The sequence below is a fragment of the Anas platyrhynchos genome, chromosome 24, assembly GCF_047663525.1.
Source record: "Anas platyrhynchos isolate ZD024472 breed Pekin duck chromosome 24, IASCAAS_PekinDuck_T2T, whole genome shotgun sequence".
In the NCBI taxonomy this organism is placed as follows: domain Eukaryota; kingdom Metazoa; phylum Chordata; class Aves; order Anseriformes; family Anatidae; genus Anas; species Anas platyrhynchos.
In genome coordinates this window covers 3,245,999-3,271,229 of record NC_092610.1, presented here as the reverse complement: position 1 = coordinate 3,271,229, position 25,231 = coordinate 3,245,999, and the positions used below count along the sequence as shown (strand labels likewise).

The 25,231-nt window shown below is 47.3% G+C and overlaps 2 protein-coding genes and 1 long non-coding RNA gene across 5 annotated transcripts in view; 2 read left to right on the top strand and 1 right to left on the bottom strand.

Moving 5' to 3' along the window:
- The first annotated feature begins 2,855 nt into the window (after positions 1 to 2,855).
- LOC110354248 (uncharacterized) lies at positions 2,856 to 9,660 on the top strand. The gene is made up of 3 exons (XR_002405916.4): positions 2,856 to 3,137; positions 3,443 to 3,700; positions 9,594 to 9,660. It is a non-coding gene; the product is annotated as an uncharacterized lncRNA (long non-coding RNA).
- Positions 7,658 to 12,544, bottom strand: UTP11 (UTP11 small subunit processome component). The gene is made up of 8 exons (XM_027443758.3): positions 12,019 to 12,544; positions 11,853 to 11,914; positions 11,312 to 11,414; positions 11,059 to 11,172; positions 10,250 to 10,343; positions 9,833 to 9,963; positions 8,483 to 8,593; positions 7,658 to 7,892 (listed from the first exon to the last, which is right to left on the bottom strand). The coding sequence occupies exons 1-8, from the start codon at positions 12,079 to 12,081 to the stop codon at positions 7,809 to 7,811; spliced, it is 762 nt and encodes a 253-aa protein (XP_027299559.1). The 5' UTR covers positions 12,082 to 12,544; the 3' UTR covers positions 7,658 to 7,808.
- A 140-nt stretch (positions 12,545 to 12,684) lies between these two features.
- FHL3 (four and a half LIM domains 3) overlaps positions 12,685 to 25,231 on the top strand; it is a 27,882-nt gene continuing 15,335 nt past the window's right edge. Inside the window, exon 1 of one of the 3 annotated variants that reach the window (XM_027443754.3) lies at positions 12,685 to 12,844. The gene's annotated coding sequence lies outside the window, so the exon portion shown is untranslated. Of the gene's footprint in view, positions 12,845 to 13,224; positions 13,244 to 25,231 lie in introns of those variants that run through there. The other 2 variants (XM_027443755.3, XM_072027576.1) reach the window with 2 other exon arrangements.

Sequence of the window (25,231 nt, the reverse complement as noted above, 5' to 3'; positions counted from 1 at the left end):
CTGGTGCTCGGCTGCCCGGCACATTCCTTCAAATAATGCCAAATGAGCAGCATTCCCCTGAAAGCCGCACGGCCTGAACCTCGTTTGTGTGGCCATGGCGAGTGTGGGCTGGAATACAGCTCGGGCTATTATCATGTAATGAACACAACAATTACTCTGTAAGGGGGAGAAGGGGTTAGGGCCAGATAGGGCCTTAAGAATAAAGGCTTGTTTGGGGGAATTATTCGCTGGGTCCCTGCTGTAGGTGGACGGCAGCAGATTAGAAGGAAACATTATCTCTCAGGGCAAGTTCAGAAGGACAAATGAAGCCAAACTGGCACGGGCTGAGAGTCTCAATACATTATTCTCTCTGCTCTACAAATCTGGGAGAACAAAGTGCTCAGTGTAAATGCTCACCAGGGCCTTTTCTTCCCTTGCAGGACCACAAAAGTTCAGCATGAGACGAAGGGCCACGTGTTGGCTATTAGTCCACTACAAAGAGCGTTTGAGGCTAGAATTTAGAGTCTCATAAAAACATTATTGTCTGCATCCTGGGACATTTGTTTGCTGGGGCAACACAGGACTGAAAAAATGTGACCCCCCGCGCAGCTGTGCGCCTCACCGCGCCTGTCACACGCTGGCCCACCTAAGGGCCACCTCGGGCCACCTGCAGAAGCCCCCAGGTCCCTTCTGCAGCACCGTGGGGACCTCTGCAGCCATCCCACCTGGCCACGGGCTCTGTGGCCGCCTGGGCTATGATTCTTCATTGAGCAGCCCTGCGGCACTGCGAGGGAGCAGGGAGCTCTGCCTTGCCTGCAGCAGGAGGGCAGAGTAAGCCCATCTCCTGCTCTGGGACCCTGTCCTGTTGTCTCCACAAGTGAGGATGGATTTTCGCCCCAGTGAGCTTGGGTTTTGGTGGGATGGGAGGTCACGGTTTGGCTGATGGCATCGTTCCCTCGGTGCAGCAGGAGATGGGGGCTCAGCAGGGCTGCCCCGGGATGGTGCCGTGGGCTGCAGGAGTGACCCAGAGCCTTCTGCATCCCCCCCAGACCTTTCCACCTGGGCTCCCAGGGCAGCCTGCACACGGCAGCCACCGCTTCCCCCGCCTGCGCTGCGAGGAGGAGCGCCGGCTTCTTCAAGGCAGAAGAGAGCGGAATATATTATCTGTTCACAAAGTCAGTGTAAATATTAAAAAGCCTGAGAGGGGAAATGTCTCTGATGATGTCTTCCCAGGCAAGCGGGTGAAAAAAAAAAAATCCATCTAAAGGCTCTGTTGAGGGCTATGGCCAAAAGGCAGAGGCAAGGAAGGCTTTGAACTCGCTCAAAGCCCCGGGTCAGCAGACTTCGTGGGGCTGCCATGGGAAGCTGCTGCCCACCTCTCCTCGGAGCCAGCAAAAAGGTCACTGCGGCAAATCCACAATTTAAATAAAAGAAAGCAAATCCCAGAGAGAGCCATTTGAAAATGAAAGGCGTCAAACATGAAGATAGATGTGGCACGGCCGGGTGGCAGGGGACAGGGGGAGCGCAGGAACCTCGTCCCTGCTGTCCTGGGAGGGCATCGGGAGGGCTGAGGGAGGTGTCTGGGGGGGATTTGTCCGGGGGTCTCCTGGGCTGGGCTGGGGAGAAGGACACGGAGGAGATATTTTGATTGATAAAGGCAAGCAAAACAGTCCGTGGTGTTATGTAATGCAGCGCTGTTGAAACTGTGCAGGAAAATCGCCGCGCGCCAATAAATCAGGCGGCGGCCACGGAGGAGCAGATGTGAATCACACCTTGCTTCATATGCCCCGCAGTGTTTTCACTTATTGTTCCAGTTTTAAAGATTAATGGCAGTCAGAGAGGAGTATTATCTATGCTTCCATTTCATCCTCGTTATCAGAAGGGCTCCTTTCAGCATAATTAGCATGGATCAAATTTTCCAAGTGGCTCGGCAGCCTCGCAGGGACGGCCTGCTGCTGCCACGGGGGCATGCTGACCCCAGGATCCTACAGCACCCTGACCCCACACTGGGGACGTGGGTGCTGGGGGCACCTGTGGGGTGCAGCCCCCACCTCGCTGCCAGTCCCACAGGGGCACAGGGGCTCTGGCTCAGCAGCAATGCCCAGGAGCACGACGGGTGCTGCCTGCACCAGGGACAAGGACAGGCAGGGTGCCCCCACCAGGACACACATCCCCTATCTCTGTCTTCAAACAGGAGGAGACAGGGAACCCACAGACCTCCTGGGAGGAGCAGGGCCAGGTGCTGGCACTTACAAGCCCCAGCAGCCCAATCAGCCAGGGCAGCAGAAGCTTTAAAGCCCCTGCCCTGAGTGCGGGGATCAGGTAAGGTGTAGGGGAAAGGGATTTTTTTTTTTTTTTTTGGTGCTTGAGGTCTGGGTGCTCTGCAGAGGATTTGGGTGTTGGGTGCCTGGTGTAAGTGTGCTGGGTCCCTTGTGCTGTGGGGATGGGGATCCTGCTGGTATCTCCCACCTGCCTTATCTAGGGCTGTGGTTTGGGGGTAGTGCACCCCAAGGGGCTGCCTGCAGCGTGCTGGGGGCCAGGGGGAGCTGGGGGTGCTGGGGGAGGGCTCCCCCCAACTGTGGAGGCCCAGGGAGCACTGTGCAGAGCTCCCTGCTCCCTGTGATCAAGCTGTGATCGTTTCTATCATGAAGATAAACTGGCCATTGTTGCCAAAAATAAATGTTAGTGTTCCAAATCCACACTTCAATAGCACCAGCTCATTAGAGATGCATATCATTTGGCTCCAGTCCCACACCTTCCAGCTCGTTATAAATATGCAGTTGCTGCTGGCTCTACCCCAATCATCTCTGCAATCAGAGCTTTTAATTAGGTTAATTAAATTGTATCAAACCTCGCAGGGACGCAGTTCACTGATGCTGATGAGGCAGCCAAAACAGACCTTAACTCTAGCTCTAATGAAGGCCCTGCTGCCTGCTGCAGCTAATGACAATGCATAATAAATTAGAGCTTCCCTAGAAAGGTGCATCAGGGCTTGTGCTTCGGTAAATGATGATCTATATGCACTAACTTACTATTTCAGTCTTTAGGTCTGCCAAGCCAGGGACATCCTGGGAATATGTTCTCACTAAATAATGGGCTCCTTCCTGCTCAGAGCGGCGCTGCTCACCTGGCTTCTCTCGAGGCTCTGAAAGCTCCTGGTACGTAACCGTAGAGAAGGCAAAGCAAATATTTGCTGTTTTCACCTTGGAAGGGCTTGGCCTGTTCTTATGCTGGGCTTCTCCCAGGATAGGCAGCTGGGTTGTATTTAGGTGATCCCCTCTGTAATTGGACTCGGGGAGGGATGCGGGGGCTGCGTGCAGGCTCTGGGGCAATGCCTCAACCAGGCAGGGATGGTCTGGGTGGGCAAGGAGCCTCTGGAAAAGAGAGGTTTAAGCGAGCTGTGTGGAGCAGCAATTAGTCCTTCCTGATTTACATCCTGCTCTTCCCACTCCCTGCTGTGAAGCTGCTCCTGCTGGGCGAGGAGCTCCGCCACCCTCTTCTCCTCGGTGCCCTTGGGCCTGTCACCTCAGCTGAACCTCGCCGTGGGACAGCAGAGCCTGGTGGCAGTCGGGGCAGCCGGTCCTGCCAGCTGGAGATGCCCACGTCCCCACGCCTGGAGCACCATCCTGCAGCAGCAGCACCTGGACGGGGCACGGGGCCAAGCAGCTTTGAAGTATTGGAGCTTCGAGGGACCCCATCCTGCCTGGTGGCTGGGCACAAGGTGGGTGATGCTGCGTGGGATGCACCAGTTGGTGTGGGTGGTGGGGTGGTGGGATGGCAGCCTCCTTGCTGGGAGCTCAGAGTAGGGCCCTGGGGTCCGAGCATCCCTCCAGATGCTGCAGAGCACCACTGCAGTCACAGAGCCATCAGTAGCCCCACGAGCATGTTGGCTGCTGGCTTTGCTACTTTGAAAAGGGTGAGACCCCACCGTGCTGCTCCCCAGTCTGCTCCAGGCCCTGAAATTGGGACCTCCAGGAAACAAATCTTGAAGCTGAAGGGCTGCTGATAGGCCTCCTGCTAGTAATATACTGTTGCAGCTGCCTAGAGATAATTCTACAAGCATTTTAATGTAGCCTGCTATTAACTTTTATAGACAGTCATTATCAATTGAGTTCTTCAGCATGAACAAGGAATTACATGAAATTATTATACGGCACAATATTATCCTGAGTCACCTGGAACCTGGGCTGTGAATCTGTGGGGTATTTTGATATCTGTATCTTGCAAGCTGCGGGGAATCACCTTGCTAAAGAACCTGTTGGTTTGGCTTTTGATACTGTAATTACCACAAGCAGAAAATAGCTGCGGGCTGTCCTGGTCATTACCCACCGGGGCCCCGCTACAGGACGGTGGGAACCTGTGGGGTTCTTCAGGTCTCACGTTGTGGCCACGTGGGCAGAGAGTTTGGGTAAGGTTTTGGGTTTGGGTCAGGTACTGGCTCTTCCCAGTCACTTGCGGAAGGATTTCAGTGCTTTAGGATGACCAAGGGGAGGGCTTTGGGTGTCATCAGGAGCAAGATCCTGGTGGGTGACCTGTGGGGCAGGGCTTGGTCCCCTGGGGCGAGCTGCTGTGCCTGTGGCTGACCCAAGTGTCCCGTAAGCCCTCATCACAAATGATGTTCTTGCTTATCCAGAGGCTTTTCCAGAACTCTGAGAAAACATGATTTCCAGCCCAAATTTGTTCTTGGGCAGTTCCAACACACTTGTGTCAGTGACAGGTCTTCTTGCTGCTGTACACTTCTTCATGCTGTTTGCTTCTTAAGGCACATGTATTGCCTTTACCTTGCTTGGCTGAAAGAGCCAAGCCCTAGTCCTGTTTGTAAGGCATACCCACTGCCCCTCTGCATCCTAGCAGCTCTTTCATCCACCCCAGTGTGAGTTAATCTTGCCTGAGTCTGGACAACCTGCGTACTGTGACCCCAACCAAGTGTCACGATAGGCCTGTAAGATGTTTCTAGTATTGCCTGCCTGATACGTGGATTTTTTTTTTTTATTTTTTTTTTTTATCTGGCAGCCTGAAAAAAAGGTCTTGGCACCAAAAGATAGCATTTAATCTGCGATGCCATTTTCAGCAGTAACTGCCTGAGTGTTTCTCTGGACACTGAGCTACAGCACTGCTGTGAAACACAAAGACAACTGTTGGATGTCCATCATAAGAGGGTTTACTCTTTGAGATAGTTTATTTTTTTGGTGGAAAAAGATGATGGTAGGCTTTGTGGGGCAGTAGGTGTGGGTCAGCCCTATCTGTTGAGGTGGAAGCTCTCTGGTCAGCATCCACAACGTCCTGCAGGCACAGTGATCTGTTCATACACAGGAGCCAGCATCTCCTTTCAGTCTGTGGCCACGCAATGATGAGCTGCTCTGCTGGTGGTTGGGTTTGTACCCAGGCTTCTGCAGTCAGGGTCCATCAAGACGTCTGCTTGGATGTGACAGTGCTGGAGTTGCTTTTTAAGACTTTCATAGTTTCACAGGGAAAAGGAACTCAGAACAGGCACCACTTTTACTCTGTAAATCCCATAGAGACCATGAAGTTATTGCATCTTTACCTAAAGCTTGCAGCTACTGCATGCTGGCAGGCAGAGGAGGACTCACACCAGAACTGGGGTTATGGTACTCGCCCTAGGATTTGCCATGGTGAGGACTGCTCAGAGTCTCACAGCTACCTGATGTATCCTGTAATATCTCTCTCCTTTACTGGGAGGTGGTGGCTCTCTTCCAGGGATTAGGTCATTTGTGCCCATTGCAACACTTGGTTTACCAAGGGGATCAGAGCACAGCAGGCACTTGGAGCACCAGGACAAGCACCGGGGCATCAGCTGTTCCCCTTGCTGCTTTTCAGCTCCTGCCTGGCAGCAATTCCTTCAGTGTCTTCCCGTGGAATTGCTATTTTTCTTTCCCATCCTTTTCAGCAACTCTCTCGATGTAGGTAAAATTAATCAGGGATAAGGACCAAACGCTTCTTCACTTAAATCTCAAAGATTTTACTTCAAAGCCCCCCAGCCAGTGTATTGGGGACATTGGTGTACATTTTCAAAATAACTAAACCATAGGTGAGCTCTGTTTTTTTTTAATCTATCATGCTTTTCATTAATTGAATTTTAACTTAAATTTTCAAGGTCAAGAAATTATGCTTATAAAACCTTCAGATTTACCAAAAATAATAAACCAACTAAGCCTGCTGCTCTGAGTAGGCTTGGAGTCTGGAAACCTTAAAATAACGAAACCCGGCTGTTCTTTTTGCCAGCAGCAGCTGGAACAAGGTGTTTCCCTTAACTCTGGAGCAGGGCTCGCAGCTCCGGGCAGGCACCTGCTGGAGCAGGCACCGGTGGCCGGGGGGAGCCCGGCCCCTGCCGCGGGGCGCTGCTGCCCTCTGCCGGGCTCCCCCTGCCTCCCTTCGCTTTCTCCCCCAACGAAGAGATAATTTTCAAGGGGGGAAAAAAAGCTCCTCGTCTCTCCTACGGGTGCGATTTTTTACGAGGAAGGAAAGGAGAAACCTTTTTTCTTTTTTCTTTTAAGTCCTGCTCGATGCTAGTCGTGTTATGGTGTTACCAGTGAAACTTTGTGTTCTGTACAGAAATGTCCTGGCTGCTTATAAAGAGCAAAGCATAGCCCTTCCCAGAGTGCTTCCCTGGGGAAAAAGAATATTACCCCACACTTCTCACTAGCTTTGGAATCTTTGCAATGGCAGCAACAACATCTGCTGCTGCCACACCGAGGCTGTATTTCAGCACCTAAAAACTAGTCATGGTTAGCTAAGGGAAGATAGGAGAACTCCTGAATGGGAAGGGCTTGAGAAGAACTTTTTTTCTGACCATCTTGCATGGGCATGTGCTTATTATTGGCAGCTGTACCACAAGTGAAAGAGATAAGAAAAGGAATGTTTACGCCCAGGCTCTTAACTTGCCTGAACTGCTCCAGGACACTCAAAGCTGTGTCTTCATTGTTCTCAGCTGAACCCCCCTTCTAACTACCAGCATTGCAATAAGTGTAACATAAACAGGACAAACTTTTGTCCTACATTTGGCTCTTGTATTGTCTCTCCCTGTTTATAAATCTCAGTATTGCTTCTCTGTTCAGACTTATCAGTCACACTTGAAATCTGGTGGTGTGCAGGCACTGCCCTCTTGTAAGGTACCGGAGATGATCACAGCTATGGGTAAATGTGCACTCAGCTACAGAAATTGTTCATAGAGGATGAGTTGTTGTTTTTTTTTTTCTGTACAGTGCAAGAAGCAATTCCCTGCTTCCAGCATCATTCCAGAAGTTTTTGGCTAATAATGGTGCCTAAATTTAGCAATGCCTTTCACCTCCTAAGTGAAATACTTTGTGCAGGTAGATAAAGCAAAACAAATCAAAGCAGGATGTGGGGCAAAAATAGTGATTAAAAAGATAACTTTAACCTGCTTGAAAAGATAGCTTTAAGAAAAAAGCTGTTCTGAAATCTTGTGGTTTTGGCCATGCCATGGTCCACTGGCCCAAGATGTGAAAGTAACAGAAATCCTGGCACACCGTTCCTGTTCATGTGCAGCCAATTTCCTGGTCTCTTCATTTTGACCTTGACTTTTCAAAGATTGTTTATGGTACGTATTACTAGAACAGTTAGGCACCTCTTGTGGCTTCCCATTGTAAATACCACGAGAACAAACTCCTTGATTTATTAATCAATTAATTAGATAAAATATATTTATGGCTACTGCAGGCCCACAGTAATTTATTTTAACAAAGCACTAGGCTGCAATGAAAACCGAACTGATACTGGCAGTATATCAGTACATCTTCTTACGGAGAGTCCTCTTTCTAACCAGAGACTGTAACTTTTCAATGAAATGGTTAACGTTTCCGTTGATATTTGAATTTGTAAATAGCTGGACTATTCGTTGTCTCTTTCTTCACCTTTACTTTATGAGTTTTGTCCTGGAAGAAAAAAAAAAAAAAAATTGATCTGCTGTCATGTAACAAGGGAAAAAAATCCTAAAGTCCCTGTCTGGGACTGACAAGTCATTAGTGAAAAATGGTCACTTCCCACTGTTTAGGTGGGAATTTTATTTCCATCTGCTCTTTCTGTCTCTAGTCTGTCAGGCACAATCTGTTTTGTTCACAAGCACCAGTGAACAGCAAGCCCCATTGAGACAAATAATTTTTTTGGTCACTGGGTTTTTAAGATCTTGTAACCTAGAGAACTGCTTTCTTCCCTCTGCTGCTTTTTAATACTTGAGAGGTGACAACAACAACAGTATTTTAGAAGAGACTGTACATCATTTTAAGAGTTGAATCTTTGTTCTTGCTGATGTGATAGAGCTGGACTAGCAAATACACCAGACATGTCACAACCGGAATGCTTCATGGAATGAAAGCAAGCATCTCCTTGCTTTCTCCATGCTAAAAGAAGATTGCTTATTTTTAGGAGTTACCTAAAAGTGTCAGCATAAATGAAAGAAACTCAGGTATAGAACTAGACCTAGCAACTTTAACAAAAGATACAAAGAACCAGTTAAATCCCTCACCAAAAGATCTTTACGCGTCTGGATTTTCTGTGCAATAACGAACATGCTCTTTTCTCGCTCAATGCGCTGCTTCAGGAGGTCATACTGGTTCTTCCTTTGCTGGTCTAATTTCTGGAGAAGAAAAAAGCATTTTTAAGAGAGAGGAACAAGACGCTACAGTTTACAGCTGACCTATTCTGAGACCTCACAAACATTTTTTACATTTCAGCCATATAAAACAATTCTGCTTTAGTTCTGTGGTCAGATTTCAGCAAACCATATATAACATCTTGATTCTCATACTAGATGTTTTCTAGTTAGGACTTCATTCTTCATACTTCTTTTAATCTCCTAAGTCCAAACTAAAGAAAAAAGCAAGCAAAGAAAACCCACCACACATCTTTTAACTTAGCTTTGGAACTTTGTTTAGTAAGCAGCTGGAATTTCAGTTTCATAACTCCTCTTAATTTCAGTGTTGAGTGCAAGACAGCACTTAGCTCCATAAGGAAAAGCCACAAATGTTTATTCAGAGGAAAAAAAGACCAGAGACCAATTCCTGAAGTGCTTAGAAATTGCACAGAGGCCTCCCAAAATGCAGCTTGTTTGATCATGTTTACCTACTAAGAGCTGATGGTTTTCCCAGCACAAAAAATGGTATTATTGCAGGTGTGATTTAAGTAATTAAATTAAAGAGAACAGATCCCAACATGCCTACAATATGACTCAGACATTTAGAAGAGAAAACTCGTCAGCCTACAACTCGTCCAACTGCTTTACTGACAAGCCAAACCAAGAAAGTTGGCAAAATGGAAGGGACCACAGGGTGTTTGTTATCTGACATCTGATTCAGAAAACAACAGGTTACAAATTTACCAATCGGCAGTTTAAGACAAGTTTATTTTTACCTTACACACACTGACTTCAGCTTACAGAACTGCCCAATATCTAAACTAATTAAGATGTATTTATGGTGTTAAAGCCAAGCTTAGCTACTTCTAGGACAGAGGTGCTGTGATATTAAAACATTAAAACCAAAGCTGATTGTGTAAGCAGGAGGTAGGAAACTACCTCATCAGGTATATACCATGCTGTTCTGGCCCAACCTTCACAACTCTTGACTTATAATCCACAGTGAGCTGGGATACAACTGAACAAGTTCTCCGCGTTGGTCCAAGAGAAGATTCGACTGCAGTCTCCAGGTACTTGATGGTTAAGTGATGTCCACTACAGCCTTGTTTCACCAATAAAAACTGGTGAAAGACAACATGTTTTTTTCTCTTGCACAGTGGACCAAATAACCCTTCTTAGTGCTTATTGTATATATAAAAAAAAATAGATGTATACTGTAAAATAGTGGGTAGTACAAACTACCTTTAAATGGACAGGATCAGTAGCTCCTTTCAGTGTCTCTTTCTGCAATGTTGCAATGGTTGGTCGGTTGTAGACTCTATCTACTAGCTCAGGAACAGTGTTCAGATGAGTTGCAATATCAAACTCTTCAACTATAAATAAAAAAAAATGAAATAAACTCAGACTTCTTGGACTGATGCTCAGCAAACCTTTCCAGCATGTAGCTTATGTAAGGTCAGCAGCAGAGAGAGCCCTAGCAACATAGCTCCTGCAGAACTGAGGTACTCTCTAGGCATCAATTTACAGAGCACCTGAAATATTAATCCTGAAATAAAATAATCTTTTATAATAATAGCATAAAGAAAACACCTTACTGCTTTATACTTGTTACACAGCCTGAAACAAACAAAAACCCAATAGAGCCTATTTAAATCTTACCTTCTTTTTTAGTATCAAAAAAGAACACGTGCTTGTTGGGCTGCTTCCCCTCAGCATCCAGCAGATGGAGCTCGGACTTCAGCCTTTCGATTTTCTGCAGGAAAGAAAAGGTAACCTCAGTTTTGCCAAACATTTGTAACAAGGTGAATGATGTCTCCTTGAAGTGAATTCCTGTTTGCTTCTCAAGTTTATGAGCATCTGAATACTTTAATCCTTCTTAAACCAGATGCATTTAAAAAAAGATTTATATACATGTCCTCTTTTCAAGTCAAGGTAATTTCTGATATTGCCCAACCAAATATGTACAAACCAATTTTCAAAACAACAGTATGTTATCTGCATGGCAGACAAAATTGAAAGGATTTCAATTCAAGGATTACTTTGAAATTACTAGCGAAGATATGAAGGAATATCCCAAGCTGACTTTAATTCTTTATTTGTAGTGATAGTGTATGAATCAACATTAGAGCATGAAACAGAAGTCAGATTTCTGTTTACTCACTTCAGCAACAATAATCCTCAGCTCTATATAGATGAGAAGCAAGGTACATGTTTAGTGTCTGAAATTGACATAAAAAATGCCATGTTTTATAATAACTTACAGTATAGCTTTTAGTAGTTTTCTGTAGGTTCTATACACCAAGCTCCACTGACATTTCCATCTATAATTTCAAGTATTACATAACCCAGATTTCTCTGAACATAAACACAATATCTATCACCATCAGCAACCCCTCCCCAAAGGAAGGAAAAAAATAGTGAAAACAATTCTGGGCAAAATGGAAAACACTGAAAAAGTGAAGTATTACCTTGGCTTCTGCCACTCTTTTCATTTCCACATACTTAATATCCTGTGTCTTCATCAATTTTGCCTGTTCAGGAGTCACTTCATCCTTTGGCTGCTTAATTACATGAACTCCATCCTAAAAACAGATGGAACACAGTACTTAAACTTCTATGGCACCAAGGTAAGTCTGTATTTTGTTTACTAATTTGTAAATTGAAAAACATAACTTGTCCCTTGGAGCCACAGTGTAATCCCACCTGAAGGTAGTTTCTTACCTTGAGCCGTGTGTTTATCATCTTAAAATAAAACTCATCGGGATTCTTGTCCAGAGCTTTCTTCTGAAGCGCTCTGAGGGCATTTTGCTTCTTGTGATAGTCCCTGGAAAAAAAAGCAAGAGCAGTTCAGCATTTCTCCATGTCCATGTTCCCTGAGAAGATGCTGAGTCCCTCAGAGCAATGCTCAGCACCGTGATACAGCAGAAAATCTCCCTGTACCAAGCTGGACACCAACAGATTTCAACCTCACAACTTATTCCTCAACAAAGCTGGAGATGAACGGTGTTGAGCAGCAAGTGGTGGAGGAATAACAAGAGCACGTGCTGCCCAACTGTCCAGCTTAGCCCTCCTAGACCTTTCCTGGGGTCAGCCATTAAAAACAGAAGACAAAACTTGTAATTCTTTTATTATTTGCAGGGATAACGACGTGAGGACTTGCCACACGTCTCCCTGCCTGTGTGTGGAGGCTCCAGCCCCCGGGGGGCTCCTACCCTGTGGGTTCCCTCCCCGGGGGGCTCCCTCCCGGCTCTCCCCGACTCACTCCGCTCGCAGCTTGTAGTCCTTCTTCTTCTCCAGCAACCCCAGCTTCTTCCGAGAGGCGGGCTGCGAGGAAAAACAGGGCAGAAAGTGAAGGAGCCGCCGGCAGCAGCGAGGCCCGAGGGGCCGCACCGGGGCCCGGCGGCCCGCAGCGGGGGGATGGCGCTCACCTGGGCCCGCTCGCGGTGCTGCCGCTGCCGGGACTTGGCGGCCTTCTTGAAGGCGGCCGACATGGCGGAGAGGGGACGGGGACGGTACCGGGGGGACGGTGGTGGTGGTGGCGGTGGCGGCCGCGTGAGGAACCGGAGCGGGCGGGGCAGGGCCTAGGCCGCAGGCTCCACGCGTCACGTAATGGCGGCCGCTGGCGCCGTCTCCATGGAGACAGCGGCGCCCGCCCGGGCCCCGCCGCCTCCTCCGCTGCGGGCCCAGCCCGGTCCCGGGGCTCGTTTATTGCCCCTCCTGAACTCCTCGCCCTCGGGCCGTGATGGCCGCAGCCCCCCCGGTTCTAACTCCGTGCTGCCAGGACACCGAGCTTTGCTTTCCCACCATCACCGCCGCTGCCGCCATCCCCGGTGCCCCGCAGGCGATCGGTGCCATGGGGGCGACCCCCGTGGAGGAGCCGAGCCTGGCCCGGGGAGGGCTCCGTGGGGCATCCCCCCGGTGCTGGGACCTCCCGTGCTCTCCCCATCCTCTGCTTCCCCTGGGGGCTCCTATGGGTGCTGTGGGTTGCACCCATGGGTGCTCCCCGCCGGTTTCAACCGGGGGCAGGGCTGCTGAGCCCACCGCCCCCCAGCACGGCTCGGCTCGGCTCGGCTCACCGCCCCTCAGCTCCGCTCCGCCCCGAGCCGGGCGGGGCCGTGCTGGGCTCCGCCGCGGGTTGGGGAGCGGTGCCGAGCCGTGCCGAGCCATACGGAGCCGTGCCGAGCTGTGCCGAGCCGTGCCCAGTCTGCACATCGCCGGGGCGAGCAGCGAGAGCGGCCCCGGGGCGCCGAGCAGGTGGGGAGAACCGGGGCTGGGGGGGGCTCCGGGGCACCGGGGGAGGGCTGGGGGGTAAGGGGGGACCGAGCATCCCCGCGGGACCCCGGCTGGGTTTGTCCCTGCCCGAGGTGGGTCCTGCTCGGAGACCTTCACCGGGTTTTGCTCGAGGAAGCGCAGCGAGTGTTGTTTCCTAAAAGAAATTAAAGAAAGAAAGAAAAAAAAAACATCTTTCTGCCTTTCTGCCGTGCCTCTTTCCCAGACTGTGAAGCTGCAGTGCTTAAGCTGTGTTTTATTAAAGCTCTGAAACTTTACCCGCCCAATAAACTCTGAAGTAAAGTTAAACCAAATGCGCAAACTTAGTGCAGAGAAGCGTTCAGCACGCCCTAGCGGGTTGCTGTGTGTCCAGGGAGTCCCAGGGTAGGTATGGGGTAAGGCTCCTCCAGCCTTTGCTTTTTTCTTCTTAAACAAAAGCTCAAACGTCACAGCTGGCATCTTGTGGCTTTGAAAAATAGCTCAGCATCGCTGCAAAATGTGTTCTACTGAACGCAGTTTGGTTTCAGATGGCTCTGTGCTCTCTTGCAGGTAAGGTTTTCTCTTTTGGTTTTGAGCTTTGTAGGTATTTTGCACCTGCGGTTACATTAATTGCTTTGTCTCTTTCATGAGAATGCATGGAAATGCTGAAGGTACTTCACAGTTCGCCTGGTTAAAGCCTGTTGGGAGGAATTGCTCTGCGCTGACTCAAAGCTGAAATAGATGGCATATGCTGGCGGTTACTTATCTCCGTAGTGCAGGCTTTGATACTGAGATTGCTCTACTTGGATTTGAATTCAATACATTCACTGTTTCTGTTTTGAAAACCATAAAGAAATGTTTCCAAATCAGAAAACCTATCATAGAAGCACAGGAAAGGCCACTCTGGACAAGACCTTGGGTCTGATGACCTGGTGGCAGCACCCATGGACTGTTTAGAAGTTGGGGTAAGATAGCTTTTCCAGGTACTTCTCTGACCCCTCTACCAGGTGGTAGAAATCTGTAGCTCTCCCAGCTGCCGTGAATGTGTGATTGTCAAATGATCCCTTACTGTTCACTTTTGAGAAGGATTTTCTTGGATATTTCCTTGGGAGTCTCCAGAATTTAAAAATCTGCCTTTTGAAACGAGTAATATTTTTATGATGTTCACAAAGGCGTTGAATCTGCTTAATTTCCCCAGTTTGCTGTATCAAAATGTGGTTTTACTTCCTGATGGGCAGGCTATCAGCAGGATGGCAGAAAAGGGGAAGTCTGCCATTTCTTCTGTCCTATTTTTGTGCCATTTTTTCCACTGCTCCAAGGATGCAGACCACAGGGTTTCCTCCTTCTCTTGCTAGCTTCTTCCTTAGAAGTTTTAATAGGCACAGAATTGTACTTTAGTTCTTACCCAGCTAGGACTGTAATTTTATATACTTTTAAGGCTGGTGACATAGCCTTGCCACAACTGAAGGCAGGGTGGTGCTCGGAAATATTCTGCTATGGAATTTGGGATGTCCTGTGAACAGTCCCATGGCCCCAGCTGCTGGGGCACCACTGTTGCTCCATACTGGATGTTTCTGAGGTGCCTCTTGATGGAAAACCTGGGCACCTCCCCTGCCTTGAAATACCACCCGGAGAGCTGAGCAGTGACTCGTGCGCTGAGGATCAGGCTGGTTCCTTGGTCTTGGGGAGGATGGGAGGTCACTGCCGTTCCCTCTGCAGGATTTGCAGCCATCTGCAGCACGTCTGCTGTCAGCTCGGCTTCCTGTTTACACTGCAGTTCGTTTTAGAACAGGCTCTGAAGCAGCCACGCTGGCTGAGGACACAGCCGGCAGCTGGGGGGCTCAGCTCTCCCAGGTCCTTGTGGGGAAGGAAGGCAAGAGTCTCCTTCCTGGCCCATGTCATTGCAGTTGCCCTGCTCACACACACTTTTTTTTTTTTTTCCTGTAGAGTAACAGCCTTGTGTGGCTGAGGACAGTGTTCAGTGGGCAATAGATTTCTGAGGAGAGCAAGCTCAGTGATGTTCTTATAGGGTTTGCTTCTGCCAGGTCTAAAACATTAAATGATGGAGTTAGAAAAATCTCCTCAGTGGGCAAGTTCCTGGAGTTCCCAGCGCACCACTTTCGGGAGCACTTGGTTCAGTTCACAGCCAGGACTCGCGCTATTGCTTGTGCTATGAGGCGAGATGCTTTCTGCTGGGTTCCCAGTTGTAGCTCGGCTGATGCCGTTACACGGCCTGCTGTTTTCTGCAGCACCAGCAGGAAAATGGAATAAATTGGTTATTCTTAGTGCTCAAGTGGTTCCTGCTCCCCTCTCCCTAGAAGCGGACTTTTACGGTAATCACAGCAGTGATGCACAAGGTTTTCATGGTGGCCTGCTGGGGTTCTTGCTCGTGTCTGCGGGATTTTTGCTGTGCTCAGCTTGCATGAGGTCATGCTTGAAGAACCCTAATTGCATCAGGAGCCTCAGGAGAGACGTGAGTGTAAACCTTTTTGCCTCTGCCTCACCTTTCATGTCAGAAAGTTTCCATAGACAAGTATATATATTTACAGAAAACCGGGGACTGACTGGCTGCCTGGTCTGAATAGAAGCCAAACTTCTTAACTGGACAAACAGTTTCATAATTTCTGGTAATTGCTCATATAAGGAAGCCACTTCTGCTTCGGTGTTTGGTATCCCTGGTCAACATCCACTGCTCCTGCCTGTGCCCACTATCAAGCACCCGGCGTGGTCGGGCAAGAAAGCAATTTGGGTGACACTGGCTCTTGTGCTCAGCTTTCCAGCCCAGGGTGCAAGCTCGTGTCCCCTCATTCCTTACAGGACTTTGACTATTTCTGCTGATGTAGGTGTGATTTTGAGGCCCAAACTGGAAAAATGAAGAGAGATCTTCATGTTTTGCCTGTTGAAGTCGTCAGAACAAACGTAAAAGACAACAAAGAAAGAATGGCTATAACAATAGCTACCAGCTGCAGCCAGGAAAGGGAAAAGACCGATTGTTGGGGGGCAGAGAAACTTTACCAGTATTTAATCTTCAGATTACTGCCAAAAGTTTAGGATTGCTTTTAAAGGACAGGACGTTCAAATGCGAGTGCTGAGAGTTTGCAAGCGAAGGGGTTCAGCTGCACGGGCTGTGCTGGTTCCATTGGGATCTTGCCACAGCCGGATTTGGCAGCTCTGCAGCATGCTCCGTCCTGTAGTTTGTTAGAGAACAGTTTGATAGTGGCATTTCTTGTGATGACTGATGTGATATGTAGTTACTGGACTTCGCCCATTAAGAAGGAGTGTGTCTTTGGCTACTGTTGGAAAGAAAAATGTGCCATTCTGGGGAGATGCAGCTGCTGAGAAAAGTCCTTGCTCTTTGTTTTTTCTCTTCCTTCCGTTTTGCACTGGTTTTGCCAGGTGTAAAATGCGATTGTCAGCAGTTTACAGGGAGGGGGAGTGTCAGTTTTCCTGTCGAAGAAAATATCAAGGGTCTGGTTGTGAAAGGAAAGGGGAAACCGAAGAATGCCACATGGCTTCCACCTTCCTGTATTTCATCCTAGCAGAATTGCCTCTGCCGAGTGACTCACTTGGTGTCTGTTGGTGTCTGTTGCTAAATGGAGAACAGTCTTAAATAATGATTCTGCCCTTACTCAACAGGAGCCTGCTGAGATGATAGTGTTACTCTGGGAGGAAACAGAAAGACATGGCTGTTAGGATTAAGCTAATCGTGTTTAAACTCTTAATCAAGAGTTATTTAAAAATGTTTTAACACGGAATCCAAGTAGCAATGCAATAAAGATCTTGAATTTTATGTTCTTGTGCTTAGTGCAATCTCACTTAGACTTTATTTAGCCTGGGTTAATCTGACTGTTAACTCCTATCATTTCTGATATGGCTCTGAATATATTACTGTAGATGGTTCCAGGTTTGCAAATTACAGAGTTCTCATATATAAAGTATTTTGAACTTCTCAAATACAAATTTAAAAAAAAAATCTTAATCAGCACCATGGATAAATATTAACTCTAGCCCCTTCTGATCAGAATCATCGCTGGACAGAAGTTGGGTGATGTTTGTGCCCAGCCTGACAAGTGTCACTTCTGTTCAGAACATAAATCAGCTCCTAGCACCAGCCTGGTGGCCGATGCCAAGGACGTAATCTTAACTGCTTCTTAATTGAGTCTTGAGCATCTAAGCCGTAAGCCAAGGGAATGTGCTGCATCCAACCTGGAGCTGTTGGCAGCCCCTGAAGTCATAAATCCAGCTAGGGAAGAAGCTGGTGCAGGTGACTGGGCAGCTGGAGCCATACTCTGCTCTCGGGGGGGAAAGGGACCTCTGAATAGCTCAAGGAAACGCTCAGTGTTGATGGAATGGCCGCAGATCTGCTTCCCTAGTGCTTCCTTCACCACATGTTACACTTGACCCTGCCAGTGCTAAACACCAATAGGAGTCAAGTCATTGTCCCCAGTGGCAGATTAAACTGCTTGGCCATTGTTGAGAGTCCAAGATTTTCCTCTCTCACCCTGGCTAAATGACTGCTTGGATGTGCAGCCAAGGTAAACATGAGCTAATAAAAAATGTAGAGATAACAGATACAGACTAGCTGTTATGGACTAAACAGTCGTGCTGTAGCACAAAGGCATGTGGGTTTTTCTTGCTTATTTTCTCCTTTAGCTTTTGAAGCTCAACTACCTGAAAATGAGGTTGTGCAGATCAAGTACAACCTCCTGTATAGAAGAACAGTACATATGTGTATGCTTTAAAGAAGAAAGCAATCTCTCAGGCTGCCAAGGGTCTGTGGGGCGGTCTGTCCAGCTTTGGAGCCCTTTCTTGTATTCCCCCACAGTACATTTCTTTGTTGACAACGAGTCCATTTTCAATTGACTTTTTACTTGTTCATTTACTCGGTGCACAGCCTGTGGGGGCCATTGCTGTGAGATAACATTGAGATTAGTAGTCTGCGGGGGGGCTGCAGAGAGGTGAGGTATCTGCGTGGCTATCACAAGTGCCTGAACTTGTGATAAAGAATGAGTTTTGGAGAGGATCAAAAAAAACCTCTCTGTGTGAAACAGCCATGTAGTGCTAGGGGTTGGATTCTCCCCCGTTGAATTCCTGTGATTCCTGTTGAATGCTCTGTGATGTTACCAAAGGTGGTGTGCTGAAGTGAACAGCTGGACAGGTAGACTAATTGTTTGGACATGCATCTGTTTTAAGTGCTTGGATGCTGCTAGCATACGTAATCGCTTTGTGTCTGAAGCTGACTGAATCACCCAAGTCCTTTTTCCATGGCTTTTCTTTGCCTTCTTCTTTCTGCGGCCTGGGTTGGCATGCCTTCTGCTGTGGTGGGCCCCGTGCTCTGGCCTTCAGCCTCTTCTGCAGTGGTGATCAAAAGGTTCTAGAGAGACTGAGGGCTGTGAGAGTGATATGACATTAAAGGATTACAGGCTGCTGGGCAATAATTACCATAAACGATGCAGACAAGTCCAGAGCTAGGAGCAGCTTTTCCTCTTTCATCCCAAGCCAGTCATGGCTCATGCTGACAGCACACCTGGAAATGAGGTAATTGAATCCTCTGCCCACATTGTTCAGATTAGCTGGGGCTTGGGCACAGGCACAGTGTGTGTTTGCTGTGCTCCTGGGCAACCTTTGTTCTCCTGCAGCAAGGAAGTCTTACTGCTGAAATGAGACCAGACAGGGTGCTTCTTTTCCTCTCCTGGGAAAAGCACTCCTAAGCCACCTGTGGTGTGACTTTCCTGAGAAATACCCTTTCCAGATGTGGAGATCTTGCTTCTATTGAAGTCTGAGGCGGAAATACTTCCAGTGCTGCCTGAACATGTTATTTAGGTCAGTTGGAAGGAAGATGGCAATGTGAATCAGAAAAGGGGTTGGAAAAGGAGGGAAGTCAAGGTAGTGCCTTGACTTCCCCTGCCAATGCAGGATTTTTCTCTGCTGGTGTTAGAGATCACACTTGTTGTCTTCTGTGCTCTCTGTATGCTCCTGCAACTGTGAGTAACTGGGCTGGAAATAGAAGACCTCAAACAAAAGCCTTGCCTTTATCTCCCTGCATCAGTGTATCTCTTTCCTGATGTATTAACTAATCTCTCTCTGAAATGGAGAGATAAAGCAAGGTCTCCTTATTCCTCTGGAAAACAAGCTACATCAGAATAATCGCTCTGACAACATCCATTTTGGGTGAATGAGTCTCCAGAAGATGCTTTTGTGGAGGCACAGTCATCGCATTTTTGTGGCGACAGCTCACTGGTGGCGAGCTGGCAGGAGCAGCTCGGGTGATTTTCCCCCCAGGTAAGTGGCACCGAAGGGCACAGGGACTAAAGCAAAGCCAACAGCCTGCGTGTGTTGGGTCGGCTGTTGGGCTGAAGTGATGGTGGGAAACCTAAAAACGGCCTGCATGGGCAGGGCTTTGCTGAGCGCTTAGTTTCCCTTCCCAGAGGAAGCAGCCTGAATTTACCCATTGCTCTGTAGAGACCTGTAGGCTAAAACAAATTATTCTTACGCAGTAGAAAACACTGGGACCAGCTTAACTGATGAAGCAATTTGCCAGCATTTAGCCTCAAGGTCCCTAGTCCCTGAGGGCTTTCCAGCATAATGACTTGAGCTGGTTTCCCAGAAAGATTCTCTTGAATATGTGCTGTTGGCAATACGCGGGCTTATTACTGGCCTTTTTATTTTTCCAAGAGCCAGCTCTTGTTAGCTTCGTTCTCACAGTATTGTTTTTTTTCTAGAAGAAGCTTTTGCTGGCTCTTCCAAACTATCACATGGGAATTGCTTACTAGCTTAGATTTATTTTTTTTTGTTTTGACCCAAAGCTGCGCTTCACTCCCCTCTGTAACACTGCCAACATCATTTCCAGTCTCTTTTAAGCATGTGTTTTGCAATAATATCTAAACTCTTGGCTCCAAATAACTGCCTTACAGAGAGATTCGTATCTTTAACAAAGGAATTGAGAAGCTAATAGTGAGAACAAAAGCAATATCTTGAGAGCCTTTAAGCCTATCCTGACCTTTCCCAAAGGCCTTCAGCCCAGGCTTCTGCATCTAGCTAGCAGATGGCAGAAATTGGGGTGGCCTTTGGTCGGTTTGCATAGTCCTCTGCCCCGTGCCTGCATCTGCTGGAGATGTGTGCTGCACGTTGTTGCCATCTGGGTTTGAGTTGCTATTCTTACGATCTCCAGGGAGCCTTCTCCAGCAGAGCTCATCTCTGATGGAAGTCCTCTTTGGCTGACCTCGCGCTGGGGCTCGCATTAGCAGTGTGGATTTTTGAGATGTGACATCAGCATTCTTCGTAGGAAGAAAGCTGGCTTGGGAGATGTTTTGTCACGGCTGGGAAAAGATGGTGTGCTGCTTGCCAGCTGGGCTCTCCAGGTATCCAGCTGGGTACCTGGCATTAAACTAGATAGTGAGGAGATCAACGTTAATGTTTTCAAAACTACAGGAGAAACAGCTACAGGAATGCAAAGTCCTTCACAAAACCAACTGAAGAACTGCCTTTTTGCAGTTGGCTGGATGATCCTTGAAGGTCTCTTCCAACTGAACTGTTGTATTCTTTGCTTTAGATGGTGAGAAAACTTGGACGTCTAGGGGGGAAGGAAGTTTTGCAGAGCCAGTCAGGAAAGTAGCAGCGGAGCTGGAAGCAAACACCGTATCTTCTGGCATTAAAAAGCTCCTCCTTGGTTTGTGTCAGTGCGTGGCTGGGAGGCTGTGTCTGATCTGCAGCAATAAGCTTTAATGGTTAGAAAGTTGGCATCTTTGGGAGTGAAATTTCTCAAGTTAGCACATTGCTCAATTTGGGTTGCAGGTGAGCTGAGAGAAAAGTTGCAGTTGCTCCATGTGTTTTTATGTTTGTTGCTTGTTTCTATCCCCAGTGATTCTTGTTTGGTATTGCAGTAATAGCATAGATCTGGAGGTTGCAAATTTCAATTAAATTAGTGCAAAATGGCTCTGGGGCAGTTTCTGCTCAGGAATCTTTACTGTTGTCCTCATAAATATAAAACCTGATGTACCAGACTAAAATAATGCAATTGGAATGGATTCTGTGTTTCCTAATCCCTCTGAACTGTGATTCTTAAAACTTGTATGCATTCTGTCACACTGGCAGAATGAGGGCTCCGAGAGGTGTGAATAACAGCCCTTGGCAGTGCTGTTTACCAAAGTTGAAGCTCAGTTGGGTCCTGGATGTTCTGACCTGCCCAAGTCACAGGTCGTCCATTCGCACCAGTTGCTGTCGTGTCTGGCAGAATTTCCAGCATTGCTTTTTAAAGGCTTTGTTATGCAGGGACAAAAAACGGGTCAGAAGATTCACATGCTCCGTGAGGATCCTTTCCTGATGTTACGTGCTGTGTAGCCACTTCTCCAAGCTCTTTCCAGCTGGCCTCACCTCTGTGCTGTCCCAAGGGTTTTACCTTTATTGCATGAGGGAGCCCGAGGCTGTGGTGTTCTCTTTCTCTCATCCTTTGGCAGGGCGGGAGGTTGGGATGTGCTGAACCTGGAGCTGAGTCTCAAAATGGCAATGAAGATGACTAACAAGTGGCCAGTTCAAGAGAGGGGAGAGCTGGGGGGGGTCCTGGCAGGAGGCAGTGTCTTTATCTGCGTCTACATAAATGGTCCGATTTTCAGAGGAGCTGAGGGCTGACTTTCAAACAAAAGGTGCTTGGTGTTCCTGCAGCTGAGATGCCAAGACACCCACAGGCTGCCAAATACCAAAACAAGACAACAACAAACCCCAAATGCCTCCTGACCTCTGTTCCGAAGCTTTAAGTGCTCTGGCTCGGACAAGCAACCGTTCAGGTGTGGACGGGCCCTCAGGCTGCGCTATCCCGTGGGGAGGCCACGTCCTGTACTGTGTGCTCAGAGGCCTGCGTTCGCTTCTAAATCCCAATTCTCTGTGCTTCTGACACTTTGTGATGGATTGCCGAGCACTGAAACACCAGCAGCCGTTTGTCTTCGGCTCCCTCCTGCCTCTTTCAGCCCATCCTCAGTGAAAAGCCTCGCTCTTTCCTCAGCCTCTTGAACTCGCCAGCTGTGTGCTGCTAGGAGCTCGCTTGAGGCTCCTTTTGACACCAAATCCCAGCAGAATTCGTGGGACGGACCCGAGGAGGCTGCTCTCCACGTCTGTCCTGCTGTCCCTTTGTCCTGGTGTGAGGGACGCCCGCCTTCTGCACGCCGGCCAGCCCTCGCTCGGCCGGGCTCTGAAGCAATTTTAGTGGAGTTAGACCTGGCAGATGGAGGCCTCTTACCTCACTCCACAAAAATGCTTTGTTATTGAGAAAATGGAAACTGTCTGAGGTTTGGGAGCTGAATAGAGTCATTGGTGTCTGTTTTAACCGCAGTTTGGTGGTGGTTGCTGAAAGTTCCCCTCGCTGAGCAGTACCCTTTCCTACACCCATAATCTTCAAGTCATCGGAGAGCTGCAATGATTTAACTCATTAGCTGAGCAAATGCTGAATACTGTTGCATACTCTGCAGAAACTTCACTAAAACCTCAGCATCTTCCAGCAAAAGAAACTTGGCTGGCCAATACATAACCCTTTGCAAACTGTTGCCCAGAAGTGATCCCTGTGTGTACTAAGTCGAATTCATCTCTCTTTTAAGATCTCAGCAGTGCCCTTGTTTACTTGATTTTTTTAAAAAGCATTAAGATTATGCGGGAGCTTTTTGGGGAGAAAAGGCATGCATGAAGTCTTGTTTTCCTGTAATTCCATAACACGGGTATCTGAATCCCATTTCTGAAGAGAAGTTTCCTTTCATCAGTGATTTTTAAAAGTAGATTTCGGCACTGGGAACTTGGGAGCCTGGGAGAAAAAAAAAATATATATAAAAATAGGGATTAAGCTATTTGCAAGCTGGTTTTCATATTGCTCTGAATGACTTGGGTTAGTCAATACAGAATAGCATTAACCTAAATTCAAGATTTGTTTTAGTTAACAGATATTTGTATGCATTTGTGAAACTGGTATCTAATACCTCCTGCAGAGAAGATTGCTTAAGCGTTATTCACCAAGCACCCTAAGAGAACTGAAAGAAGCAGTGTTAGAGTTTTGGAAATAAAATGAGCACTTTATTTATGTGTTTTTAAACTAATGAATCTTAGCAGGCCAAACGAATGTCTTCCAGCTGCTACAGATGTTTTTTACATGACTAAATATTTTGGTGCATAGAAAAACCTAGAATACTTGAACCACAAGATATTAAATATTTAATTATTACCCTGGAATGTAAATATGGTCTTGATATTTTGAATTTGCTTACCTAAATTTCAAGTGCTTACTTACAAACTCCTCAATTAATATGGTTCTTATCTTGTTATCCGGGAAGAAGAGTGACTACTCAGCATCTCTCCAAATGTCTTTAAATATCAGAGTGGGTTTTAGTTACAGTAATTTGCTTAACTGGAGAAATCATCCCAGCTGTCTCAGGCAGAACCCAGGATCAGTATTTTAGCTGTAATGACCTGTTTCCGTTCTAGATCCCTGCTTTCTGTGGGTTTACAGTGTGACCGTAAAAATCCTTTCCAGACTGAGCTCTGGCTCCAGAAGTCTCTGGGAGAATTTTTAACATAAAATGCAAATTGTAGAAACAATTAGCAGTTGATTTTTCAAACCGTATTTTACCAGATTGTAGCCCACTCTGGACATGTGTTGTTCCTGTAACTCTAAGGTAACCTTATTTCTCGAATGACCCAAGCCCACAGGATTTCCCTCATGTGAGTATATTAGAGGTTAGGTAATTTCTGCTGCTGATCAGATGGTGGCTGCAAATCATGCCCTTTTCCACGAAAACGGTTTATGTACTAGCTCAGTACTGCTGGGGAGAAATGTCGGTTTTGTTTTAGCTCTTCTAATGAAACAAAAGAAATTGTATAATAATACAAATGTCTATCTGGAAGGCATAACCAGCATGGCTGACGGCAAAAAATTCCTCTTTGAGGTCTGCAGCTGATGGCAGTATTCCTAGACAGTGCTTAGGGTGTGAGGATGGTGAAAAATCAAGCAGCAGCAGATCCTGAACTGTCACTGTGACCAAGCAGTGTTGTCAGAGTCATGATCCCAAGTACTAGCTTAAACTGCTGGCTTTTGCCAGGCTTTTGACTTCCTTGGAATTCCACCACCCTCATTTAAGGCAGAAATGGCTTTTTCTGTTCTTAAGAATTAACAATTTGAACTGGGACGTAGCTCAGAGTGCTCCACTGCAGTGTTGCCCTCCAGCTTTTCACCTCGAAAGCCCAAAGTTTCAACACCAGCAGCAACTAGCAAAGGCACAGTGTTACTTGGGCAAAAGATCTAGGGTCCAGATGAACTGTACATTGCAACTGCACAGTACCGGGTCTGTCCGCCTCTTCTTTTCTTTCTCCCCAGCTTCTCACAAAGGGTTCAGTTTGCGAGATCTGTTTGGACATAGGGCTGTAGCATGCATGAGTGGGCGTCAAAGTTTCCAGGCTGCTGCATCTCAGAAGGAGAAAGAAGCTTTCTGGCTTCAGTGCTGGCCAGGGACACGGATCTTGGTTCCATTTTTAGCTCTGCCAGGTTTGCCCTGTGCCAAAATCCTCCGAGGTGCAAATCCCAGGAGGGAGATGAAATAACTCCCTGTCCTGCAGGTGTTGTAAGGGTAAGTAGTGTTTCTGCTGGTGGCAGCTGTTAGGGAATCGATGAAGCAAAAATCCTGTGAGATGTACGGGATGTCAGGTTTGTGGAAACTGAACACTCTATGTTTATGGTCTTGCACTGGATCATCATATATGTTTGTGTTGTTGGCAATAGGGAGTCAAGGAGCTAAAGTACTTTCTAAAGAAAGCAAGCTAATCTTCAGTTCGTGTCCTGGGTGAGTATTATTTATTACCTGCCTCTTTTCCAAGCACGTAGAAATTTTCAGAGAGAAATGGAAGCTATTAAATTTTAAGGCATGTCAGTGGCAACCTTTAACTCAGTAAACACTTTTCTACCAAGAAAATTGCTGTGATGGCTAAATCAGAGGGATCTGGACTATGTGGGGTAATAGATGTACTTACTAAAGAGTCATTAGTAGCAGAAAGTACGCAGTGTTGCATCTAACTCAGCCAAGAGAACTTTTATTTCTAGTATTTCTCAACCCCGTGCAAACATCATGTAACTCACGGGAAGATTAATTCTGGCCCATTGGGCTTGTATAGAAGGCTTGGATGTGTTGCTTTTGGAGAGCCCAAAGAGCTGTATGTGGAAAATCACAAACGCACTTCAGGTTGGGGAAGGAGTCGGACCGTAAGCAGAATGCATCGTGCTTCATGCTCCGAAACAATGACTCAACCAAGGAATGATGAAATGTATGTTTTCAAATCCTTGATAGCTTTAATTTTAGAAGAAGAGGCAGAGCAGAACTCTGAATAAGTAGGGAAAAGGGCAGTTTAGACGTTTTGAATAATTGT